The 12,124-nt window shown below is 43.3% G+C and overlaps 1 protein-coding gene across 4 annotated transcripts in view; it reads left to right on the top strand.

Moving 5' to 3' along the window:
* The window catches only part of foxp1b (forkhead box P1b), an 86,385-nt gene extending 75,497 nt beyond the window's left edge, over nucleotides 1–10,888 (top strand). For all 4 annotated transcript variants that reach the window (XM_061291084.1, XM_061291083.1, XM_061291082.1 and 1 more), the window contains exons 13-19: nucleotides 1,758–1,965; nucleotides 2,045–2,121; nucleotides 3,061–3,162; nucleotides 3,593–3,714; nucleotides 4,438–4,507; nucleotides 4,683–4,849; nucleotides 7,402–10,888. In XM_061291084.1, the coding sequence (XP_061147068.1) occupies nucleotides 1,758–1,965; nucleotides 2,045–2,121; nucleotides 3,061–3,162; nucleotides 3,593–3,714; nucleotides 4,438–4,507; nucleotides 4,683–4,849; nucleotides 7,402–7,546 (891 nt within the window). In that variant the 3' untranslated portion in view covers nucleotides 7,547–10,888. The remainder of the gene's footprint in view (nucleotides 1–1,757; nucleotides 1,966–2,044; nucleotides 2,122–3,060; nucleotides 3,163–3,592; nucleotides 3,715–4,437; nucleotides 4,508–4,682; nucleotides 4,850–7,401) is intronic.
* The last annotated feature ends 1,236 nt before the right edge of the window (nucleotides 10,889–12,124 follow it).

Raw genomic sequence — 12,124 nt, 5'->3', positions numbered from 1 at the left:
TTGCAGCAGTGTAATCCTTATCCTATTGACACAAGTGCTTAGCATGTGGCATTTTAATGGGATGGGCTATTCTGTCATGTTTTTGAAGGGACCATGTAACAGTCTGAATGACACTTCTTTCATCACACCACGAGCCAAAGATCATTGTACTGCAGTGCCTGAATTCAAAACGGAACACACACACACAAACTCACCCAAAGTCGCCGACCATAGACAAGCAAGAGTCGTGTGTCTCATGACACTGTGCAGCTTGGATCATTTATTTACAGTGGCCTATTGATGTGCAAAGGCGACATGTTCACTTGTCTCTGCCGTAAGAATCAACATAGCCTGCCTGGAGACATCAAAAGACAACCACAAAAGACTGTCTGTTAACGCTGTCCCTGTGTCACACACTGATGGTGTAGATAAGAGTGCCAAAAGTGGGCTTTGACACCGGGACATTTGTATATGAAAAGTGGCTGAGGCGGCCGATAGCATCGCCGTCTCCCCGGGGCTTGCGAAAATGGCTGTGTCAGAACTCAACAAGAACGCTCTCAAGGGGAGCTCAGATTTTTATGCAAATGAATAGGCTCCTTTCATAAAAAGTTCTTACATTAGCCACCGTAATCTGCTATCAAGTGCTGTAACTGGATGTCTGGCTTGGCTGGGTGATTGGTGGATTTACACAGGTCATGGACGTGACCCCCCCCAGTGAGTGAGAGATATCGTAACACCCCCAGAAAACCTCCTGCCGAATGAATGCAAACTCATCTCCCGTAAATTGGTTGTTACACAATGGTCTGCTATATTATATGATAAAAGAAAACGTATCCAGGTGGCACAATAAAACAGCAAATTGTCATTTTGCATTTTGGTTATGATTAATGCTCACCGATGGCGTGCGTGTAAAACATCAAGCCAGCAGGGTTCATTTTATTCTCATAAGATGGATGAGGTTGCGGGTTTTAAAAACAAACTCGTTACATCGCCGACGCGTGCTTGTGCCCGCGCTGGGTGTCACTAAGCATTCTTGTCAGAAATCTGACCTTTTAACGCCATACATAATTGAGGAGGGACTTTTTGTTTATTTTCTTTAGCAGCTTGCAGAGTCAAAGCCAGTATAATTAGATCACCAATTACCATTTAATTAATTTCAGTCTGAAGTCTCATTTTGTCTGTACGCTGGAGTGAGTCCAAATGGTGAAGCAAACAAAGGCCAGGCTATTACCAGCCTGTCTGGGCTATTGTTGCAACCTCTCCGTGTTTACGGCCGGGGAATATGGATGAAAGAAGAAACAAAGCCGGCTAATCCTCACCAAGAGAAGTCAACGTACTATTGATAGCATTGTGCGAGTGTGATTTATTTGCTTCATCATTTGCAATAGCTTTTCTCTCGCTGCTGTTGGTGAGAGTGCTTCAAGTGTGTGTTTGCGGCTTAAATGTGTGTTTGGGGCCTAACTTTCAGCCGTATGTGTTTATCAACACAAAAAAGTATTTTGTACATTCTTGCAGATGGAAGGTTTAATTTGACAAGAGCAATCATGTTGCAAAATATGGGTCAGACTCAAAATTTCCAGGCTGGACATTGCTTCCAGCTGCCTCAAGCCATGTTATACCTTCTGAGCACTTGCCATAATTAGTTTACCTTGTTGACATTATAACTTAACCCCAGCATTGACACAGGCCTCAGACTACTTATAAAAAAAAAAGACAAAAGATTTAAAAAAAAAACAGGCACTAAATGAGCTTATCTTTATTTTTGCTCTTTCTTGTAGCTCAACTTGGTGTCCAACATTACATTGTCAAAGTCCATCCCTCCTGAAGCTTCTCCTCCGCTGAGCCTGCCCCAGACCCCGACCACACCCACAGCGCCGCTCACACCCCTTTCGCAGACTCACTCTGTCATCACGGCCAACAATCTCCACAGCATGGGCCCCATGCGACGGCGTTACTCTGAAAAATACAACATGCCCATCTCTCCAGGTACCCAAACAGATGTTCTCTTTTTGAAATGGTATTGCCCAGTGTAATGATGCTACTTCAACCTTTTCTGTCATTGCAGATCTCAGCCAGAACAAAGAATTTTACATGAATGCAGATGTTAGACCGCCGTTCACATACGCCTCATTAATAAGACAGGTAATGTCTTACATACTATTTTCTCTTCAGGAATCACTTAGGGCCTCATCTACTCACAGTTTACACATGCAAAAACTGCTGCATAATTAATCGCTCATGCAAATGGTTATGTAAACTGTTGTGCTAACTGGTTACATCCAGAATTGCGTTTGCCAAAGACGCTAAATTACCACGTGGTTCCTTTTGTTTATTCTTAAAGAAGTTTATCAAAAGAAATCACCGTCATTTTTATACCTGTTGCCAGCAGCGCCTGAAATATGTTCAATTGAACAAACACGCAATTTAACAGCCGCTATTTGGAGTACTTGTAAAATATTTTCACAAGTTTAGTCAATCATTTTCAACACACACACTAACAACGCTTGCTATCCGTTCGCTATTTGGGTTCTCGCTGTAATAAATCAGGGCCTTAGTGTCTCCAATAATTTCAATTCAGCTTTTTAGGGGACATTTTAGTTTCTCTGTGTTTCTTGTTCAAATTTGATTGGATGTCGACTTAACTGATTAGTCAACCTCAAGTGATTGCATGCGTACGAGATTCAAAAAACATGCCGATGAAAATTCCATGTGATTAAGCATTTGGGTGATTATAAGCAAATTCATTTCACACAAGAGTAGGGATGAACCTGTTTTAAGAATGCCAGTCAATTATGGCTTGCTCCCACTAATCTGGAATCTCAGGAATTAATCTGAGTTGGCCATAATTGCTGCCCTGTAATCTGCCTGAGAAATGTTTTTTTTTGTCCATGCCCTTCATGTACACCCACAAAAGAAAATGTATTCAAATCTGCTATTTGAATGAAAAGTGGATGGGGGGGGGGGGGGTTAATTGTCTGTTGCAGACACACACACACACACACAGTTTCTTATGATTTATTTATTACTTTGTGAAGGAGGCAACATTTGAAATATTTGTTTCTGTCACTGTTCCTTACCCAGGCGATCCTCGAATCTCCAGAAAAGCAGCTAACGCTAAACGAAATCTACAACTGGTTCACACGAATGTTTGCATATTTCAGACGCAATGCGGCGACGTGGAAGGTAACGTTTCTGTTCATCATTTGACGTATTCAAACTTGTTACATGACATATTGCCACAATGGAATTTCGGCCAACAATGATTGATTAACTTTGATCCTTACTTTTACCAAATGCCTGATAATGACCTCCTTATTGCATTTGAATGGACCATAAACAATCTCGCTGTAATTTGTCGGGATGCTCACTTGGTGGGTGGCTTCACTCCACTTTGCACTAAACCACAAATGAGCTCATAGACGCACAATCCAAAACCAAACCAAATTTCAAAAGAAGACGTGACCTAAAAAAGGCAAATTATCAATGCCCAGTCTTACTCGTGACAAAGATTGCAAATTGTGTATTTCTTTTTTTCTTTTTTAATGAAGTGTTCCTCATGCAGAGATGTTTACTGATAGAACCTTTTTGTCTCTTTGTTTTTACACAACTGCAGAATGCAGTCCGGCATAATCTTAGTCTACACAAGTGTTTTGTGCGGGTAGAAAACGTAAAAGGGGCTGTGTGGACAGTGGACGAAATAGAGTTCCAAAAGAGACGGCCTCAAAAGATCAGTGGGTAGGTTTGTTTGTTTGAGTTCCTCGATGGGAAAGGGCCGCTGCTGCCACCGCTGTTGCTGCTCCATCTCATTGTCTGTGTGCCACATCGTCCAAAGTCCCCGCTTGCTTGGGCGTGCCTCCCCTCCATGCTCTCAGAAGGCTTTTGGTGATGCACCGTAACACACCGCGGCTTTGGCTTATTTTCATTGTCTCCCCCCCCCCTGTGTTTGTGTGTGTGTGTCCGTCCGTGGTCTGTGTCGTCACACACTGCATCCGCATCTGGCTGTCCCCCCACCGGTCGGCTTTGCCAGGGTGCCGTTCGCACCAACCTTTCCCTGCATAAGTGCTTTGTGAGAGTAGAAGATGAGTTTGGGTCCTATTGGACCGTTGATGATGAGGAGTTTAAGCACGGCCGACACGTACAGCGAGGCCGCCCTCGGAAATACGCCGCTGACGTGAACTTTGATGAGCTGCTTGTACAGTAAGCCACCCCCCCCCCCCCCCTCCCCAACCATGCATGCTCCCCCATCAGTGTTGCTGTGAATGCGGTCAACCGTCATGCTTTTGTCTTCAACTTGTTCTCGCTTGCCATGCACTTCAGTGTGTTGAAAGATACTTTGTCATTCCTCCACCACTAAATGTATTTTGCTCTCCCGCCAAGTGCATTGATTTCTTATTAGCAAATATGATACCGTAACTGAGGTGCAAGCAAGTGGCGGTAATTCAATTTTTATCTTTGTAGGAGTCCGGCATTGGTGAAGAATATTCAGACAAGCCTTGGCTATGGGCCGGCCCTCTCCGCTGCATTCCAGGTGAAAATAGAAAAACAACCTCTGGGAAGCAAAACACGCTTCTCGGTTTGATTTCCTCAGTCACCTAAAGTCATGGCTCGATGTATTTGTCTAAAAAGAATGATGGGCGACTGAGAAGGTGCTGACAACTCTCTTCCGTTCCCGGTTTAATGCTCGGGGCCTGCTTGCATTTCAGGCTTCGATGGCAGAGAACAACATACCTCTATACACAACTGCTTCCATTGGAAGTCCCACCCTCAACTCTTTGGCAAACGCCATCCGAGAAGAGATGAACGGAGCAATGGACCATGGAAACAGCAACGGCAGTGACAGCAGCCCGGGACGCTCGCCGCTGCCAGCTATGTGAGTGGCATATACTATTCCCTTGAAAATATTTTCGATCTTCCATTCGGCAAATGTTGTCAATGAACAAAATTGAATGGTGCCGGTAGAAAAGGGAGATTGAAACTTTGACACGGTTCTGTCGAAACCAACAAGGAAGAAAAAGGAAGTCGCCCCCCCCCCCCCCCCTTTGTTATTTTAACAATTTATAAACTGCGTCTTAAAACTCAGAATAATGTAACACTTTCCAAATTACAGAGCGCAAAGTGAGTTAACCGTCGGCTCAGATATCGTGAAACATGAGCTCCGACACATTAAACAGTGCGGAGGAGCCGCCTAAAGAAAAACAACACGAAAAGCAAAATTAGTCTAGGGGACATGATTCAAAACTCTTGTGTTGGAAAGTTGCGGTTGGCCTGCCAACCGCAGTTCCCAATTCACTTGTTGAGTAGGAGTGTCTACTAAGTTGTTTGAAGCTTAAAATAATACAGCGCCACGCATGCTTTCCAGATGTGAGGGCACAGCACTCGAGGATGGCCTCCCGAAATTTTGCCTGCAAACAAAACGCACGCGGAGAGGGGAAAAAAAAAAAAAAAAGCTCAGGGCCAACTAGAGGAAAGTGCCATCCCTTATCACAGAGAACATACTGTAGCTGTGAGCATGGCCGTGGAACAGGAAAGGCAGAGACAGGATGGGTGTGCTGGCCTAAAGGCAGCCTGCTTCTCCCTTCTGCCCCTCCGCGTCTCGCTTTAGGCTCAACACTCTCGCTCTTTCTTTTCATAATTAAGTGTATATGCTTTATGCCAAGACAAAAGTAGTTTCAGCGCTTTTCTTTTGATTTTTTATTCGCTCCACGTTGGCATTAGCTCTATGTCGTACGTTTGCCGAAAATAAATATGGATTTTTTTTTTTTGTCAGTTAAAGGCAAGGCGACTGTATTTGGAGTGCACAAAGCAAAGAGAACTCAAGTAGTTTCAGTCGTTATGACAACAAAATATTTAAAGGCAAGAAATAAGAAGAAGTCTGGAAAACCCGACTTGGTCTATATTCAATTAGCATTTTCAAAAGGTATTCCTAACTTTATATTATAGTCCATGAGCACACTTTTAATATTAAAAACAAACACTTGGGTAATTTTTAAACCCATCCTGAAATGTATATTTATTAATGTGGTTGACGTCAAAATTCAACAAATTCATACGTTCCAAAGTCAAGATGTGCTCAAGCTTAACATTTTTCTAAACTGGCCAAATGAACGTCAGGTATCCAGAGAAGGCTAATTATAAGCAAAGTGTTGAATCAGCATGCTGTTCAATAGTCGAGTGATAACAATTTCATGTCTGCCTTGCAGCCACAGACTCGTGCCTCAGGCTACAGCGCTTGTGGGGTTACTTTGATGTGAAAATGATAGAAAACCTGACTTTACTCTCCCCGCCCCTCCCACATTTGCAACAAAATATGTCAGCTTATTAGCATACGGTCTGATTGTCAAACACGAGCTTGAGAAAAGAAGCAAGTGCCCGTTAGTACCTTGTCAGCGCGGGTAAATGAGCCCAGCGCTCGGCAGTGGGCCGCTCAGCCCCCACGACGACGGCGGCGTGGCGCGGCGAGTCTCCCGCAGCTGCTTTTAATGTTTATCGCCTTGGTTCTGCCACACTCACCGTCGCCCCTCACGCTTTATTCCTGCTCTGTTTGCGTAATGAGAAATTTGGCACATTTCATCTCTTTAGTGCCTCTTTTAGCCAAACTGTGAGCTGGAGGGGGGTGGCGCTCATGTTTTTGCCTTGTTTACAAGTGACAGCGTTATTATTCTCCTAAGGGCCACGTTTCTTATCGCAGAGTTGCGCCGGCCGGGCGGGCGGGCGGTCGGGCGGGCGGGCGGTCGGGCTGCTGCTCTCTTTGCACGCCTTCCCTGCCAGCGCTTTTCTTCCTTTATTGACACTTGCTTGAAAATATGCATTAATTGCGGGGTTTAAAGCGCGCGCGGTGGTGTCTGAGGGCTGTGTTTGCTTGAAGTTGATTAATGATAGAAGCCGGCTCGGGGTCATCCTCCGGAGACCCGTCTCGCAGGTTGTGCATGTTAACGAGCAGGAAGGGGGAACACGCGGCGCGCCACCGCAAGGCTGACAACAGCTCGCTCGCTCGGCGGAGTCCATTCTCTCCCATTCCCGTCTCTCGCGGTTAATCTTCCTCATTTATCAATTCCGTGTGAATACCTGGTTGCCATGAAAATAAAACACGTGGATCCGTTCCCGCATTAGAATACCTGAAAAGAAATGATCATTGGCTCCAGCGGGGGGGGGGGTCCGCAAATGATGCCAGACATTTGTTTTTGTTCCCGTTTCTTTACAGTCACCCTGAAAGGTTACACAGCTGCCAACTGTTCCGTTTTGTCCCTATCACTAGCTCGTTTCGCCCGTAATTCAAAAACTCCTGCGTCGCATAATCTCGCAAACAAATTGTCAACAATCCAAAAGAGTTTGTAGATTTCCTGAAGTGCATTTCTCTCGGTTGGCACCTCTGCTTTATGATACAAAGCATATTCTCATTTTTGAACTCCTCTGCTGGTCAAGGCATCACATCAGCGTCAAAGAGGAACCACTGGACCTCGAGGAGCACGAAGGACCTCTCTCCCTGGTAACGACTGTCCATCACAGTCCCGATTTTGACCACCACAGAGATTACGACGACGACCAGGGCCACGATGACATGCTGTGAAAGCCGCGCATCCGTCTGGGAGACGCCGTCTCGGACGCTTGATTGCCGCCGTCGCCAAGCCCCTCTTGAATAGTGCCATAAAAACATATTGTGACTCACAAAAACATGGGTTGTTTTCCTTCCCCGGCCTCTTTTGACATTTGAAGTCAAAGCAACTTTGATTTCTACCCTGCGACGGACGGATAGATGAGTTTGGTACGCGGCGACACGCTCGCCTCACCGATGAGAGACCAGAAGGGGACGAAGACCCTCAGCACTCGGGCAGGACGGCGGACTGTGACGGGTTGCATCTTGCCCTCCTGCTCCTCCCCACCCCCCACTCTATGCCCTCTCCCCACATCTTGCCTGTGTGAGGACACATATTGACAGAGACCAAGTGACTGACATGTCAAATCGGGGGATGTGCTTTCACTGCCTTCAATACTTTGCATCACGATGAGTCCATCTACTGTGAGAGGGGTGTTTTTTTTGTTTGGTTGTTTTTTTTCGGTTGGGGGACAGTTCAATTTTATCAACACAATGTCTTTCCATCAGCAAAGGCTGTTATTGATGTTGTCTTTTTTTTTTATTTGGGTCTTTTCTATAAACTCATCAGACCTCATGTCCATGCTGTGGAGATTTTCTGTGTGTTCCGCACTTGAATGTTTATGATTTCCTCTAATGTTGTTTTAAAAAAAAAAAAAAGTCTGACAATGTATCATTTTTCTGTCATTTACTCTGCCAAAAAAAAAAGTAGCCTGGCTATTCATCACCTCAGCGCCCCTTCGCCACCCCTTTTAATGAAGTCCACTGGCATTGCAGCATTCCTATGATGAAGGCACTCTCCGTGCATCCGTGAAGTTTAATTTAAGATGTGAATAAATGACAGAGAAATTATACAGATTCTGATTTATCCTTATGACATTACACTTTGAAACAGACCCGAGCACGTTGGGCTGCAACACAATTTTTGATCACTTACAAGCAGTTTAGTGAGGGAAAAATTAAAATGTCAGGCGTGCACCAGCAAGATAATGATTTGGACTAATTCCTGAACATAGCCACCGTTGTTGTGTGGGTTTCTCCTCGCTGTCATTTCTAACTTGAGTCCAGATAAACTTTCTTTCGCTGTGATTTTGTTCTGACCTGGGCGTTGATCAGTTCACAGCAGAAGAAGGTTTACTTCAGGAAGGGAAAGAGTCGAAATATTTGCAATTAACTTTGCCCGTTCCAGATTTTCACACCAATGAAAGGTCTGAAAATGCACATTTCCGACAACTTATCGACACAGTTAGAAAAATTGGTCTTTTATGAATCCCACTTTTGTTTCTTATTTATTCTCGCAGTTGTATGTGGCTTTTGGGGAATCATCGGGTGCTAAAAATGGTGTTCTGACACTACCAAAGAGATACAAAATCAATAACCATGCAGCAAGTGGATCAGGCCCAAAATGGCTTCCTCCTCCAGTTTTCTCAAATCGCTGCGATTTGTGAACCAAAGGAGGTGTCACAAAATGGGCTACTGCAATAACCAAAAAATAATGAGCCAGAGGCTTTGACCAGCCATTCCAACCAAATTAGGGAAACATTTTGTCTTTGTAAGTGCGGTAAATAATATTATTAATATTGTAGAGCAAAGGGGAGGAACAAAATTAAGAAATCTTTGCTGAGACCATTTTAGACAACTTTCTTGACTTCAAGTGGACCACGGAAATCATGCCATGTTTTGTTTCGATATTCCATGTTCATGTCTCTGTTTTTGAATGATTCTATGCCTGTTTTTAGCTGTTTTTGCATCCCGACTGGCTTCCAATGTACCCTAACACAGATGAGACGTTCTGATTGTTTTTAAGTTTCTGTATTGGTTTTTATATTAAAAACAAAGCACTCAATTCAATTTAAGATGGGCAGAAGGTACTTTGTGACAGATGCGTTTAATGCTCACCCCCCCCCCCCCCCCCCCCAAAAAAAATAACAAAGTAGAAGAGGCCAATTTGTCCAAACGAGGCATCACAGTGTCAGTACCAGTCTGGCAGATGGTGAGAACAGTCCGATTTGCCCGACAACCTCTAGTCCCAGCCTAAAAGTGAGTAAAATTGTTGAGTGGAATTTACTTAATTTTATTTTGTCAAATGGTTGTAAAAAATAAAAACATCTGGATCCAGATACATTTTGTTCAGTTTTTTGCAATCACTTGACAAAATAAAATTGAGCAGATTCAACAAAAAATATTTTTGGTGTTTAGTAAAAGGCAAATATCATGTGGAGGATATCTTCGAGGTTCGGTCTTTGATTTGCTCATGCATCAAGCACTCGGTTGCGCTCGTGTGCGTGCGTGCGTGCGTGCGTGTGTGCGTATGTAGGTGTGTGTGAGATGAAGCAAAAGAACGATTTTAAACAATTAGCTTTCTGATGACTCAGTTGAAATTTTATTTTTTTCCCCTTCACTTCTGTCAAAAGATAGATTTGTGCGTTCTCAACAGTATTGGGATATCAAATTGTGCCGCACATGAATTCACCTTCGTAACTCTTAATTTAAACAAATCAAAAAATCATCATGGCAGATTTGGGGGCTGGCTGGCTGGCTAGCTGGGCGGGATCCTCCTCCCAATTTGGGATTTTCAACTGTAATATAGGAACAGAATTTTCTCTGTTTTGGTTGACTTTGGAGTTTTTTTGTACAGACTTTCCCTTTGTTGTGTTTTTGATACTTCCTTTGAATGGTCCAACCACTGCCTTCTATGTGAAACGTGCAAAAGGAAGCTTTCTCTATAAACGGAGACGTGTTGCATGACAAACTCTCGGCTCGTGTGGAAGGAAGGGTCTTATGGTGGAAGTGGCCCCTAAAAATAAAACAATGATAATTTTATATGGAGTTAATAGGAAAAAGACAAATATGCAGTGCCAAGATGTAAAAGATGTAAAGACTATTGTTAAATAATGTCTTCTTTGTTTTTATTTTTTAAAGGAGAATTATCAGATTTGCCCTCCTCATCAGCCTTTATCGTTGTTGTTTATTTTCTGATTTAAAGTCTCATTGTCGGCGGGCAGAGGTTATTATAGATTCTTCCATCGCCGCCAAACATTCAGTCCGCTTCTTGGATTTCAGCCTCTCTTACCGTGCACTTTTTTGGTGGGTCACGGGGCCACGTTCTCATCTTGCCGCTCGGTCTTTCTTTTCTTTTATTTATTGGAGGATGAACGATGTTGTTTCTTTTTGTTTTTTTCAATTTTTACGCATCGCTTCCACGAATGTGTCACCTCCTCATTCCTCATCTAACCGATGCAGACCACTCTGTTGTAGTCAGTGCCAACTACTGACGTGAGCGTTCTAAACATGCAATAAAATGCTGGTTGTAAAGTCCGCTTCTTCTGGCTCGATCTGTTTTTCCTGCACTTGGCTTTATTTCAGGGATTACATATTACGATGAGTTCAAGGGTTTTATTTTTTTCCATATTTTATTTTTCTACTTTGAAACCCTAAAACTTGTTTACTCGAGTTTGTAACCCTTAATTATAACCCACGGCCCATTTTGGGCCCTAAACCATAAGAAACACCGACCGGCACCAACATGAGATATCATGCAGGTCCGCAGGTGAAGGATTTTATACGACGTGAAGGTTTTAAAGTCGCCAATACACAATTGGTTGCAGGAGGATCAGAAATACCGCGACGGTGCCACAAGGGTTTCGATTTGCCGTTATTTTTCTCTATCCGATGCAATTTAATAGCGACTTGTGTTTGTCATCACGACTCCGAATATCTGGCTCGACATTAAACGATATCATAATTAAAAAGAGACAGTTATACGGTCTTTTGCCCATAGCAATTTAGGTAACTGCATTTGATAAGTTGTAAATTGTTGCAGCATAAAAAAGTGTCGGAATAATATAATAGCGCGTGCATTTTGCTGAGGGCTAATGCTGATGACCACGACTTGTGTTTTTACGAGCAGGGCGCGGGTCAGGCTGGCCGCTAAACAGGAGGCAAAGATCAAGTCTAAGTACTTTTAATCTTGTGAAACAAGCAATTACAAATACTTGCATTGATTTGTTAAAAAGCTTTAGGTGACGTAAATTGTTTCTTGCCTAGCTTACAGCTGGAAGACATAAATGTCACGGGATTATTAATTAGGGCTTTTGAGCAAGAAGATTTAATGGAAACAATATAAAATCCCGAGCAACCTTGCCGGAGGCAGCGCAATTGTATACCCGACGCCGTGTTGTTTCCATGACAATCGCCGGAGTCATAGAAGGATCCAAAAAGATTTCAAATAAATGAAACAAAAAGTGCCATTTATTCCAAAGATAAATAATAATTACGCAAAACAATTGAAATATAACCTTGATGCATTAAGACATGAACACAACACAGAGGCCTTGAGTCTTCACATAAGAACCCTGACCCAAGTTTTCAACTTTGACCCTACTTTGATTGACAAATGTGCAACCCAAGAAATTTAGTTTGAAACCCCGGTGTCATGTCAGACTAAAAGAGTCTATACAAGCAATTCAAACGTACATTTTTAATTACATGTCACTGTTTACATCATTTGAAAAGAAACACCGCGGCCCAACATTGTAGTCCGGCAATTAACAG

This window comes from Syngnathus typhle, linkage group LG11 (assembly GCF_033458585.1).
Source record: "Syngnathus typhle isolate RoL2023-S1 ecotype Sweden linkage group LG11, RoL_Styp_1.0, whole genome shotgun sequence".
Lineage (NCBI taxonomy): Eukaryota > Metazoa > Chordata > Actinopteri > Syngnathiformes > Syngnathidae > Syngnathus > Syngnathus typhle.
This window is presented reverse-complemented; position numbering and strand designations above follow the sequence as displayed.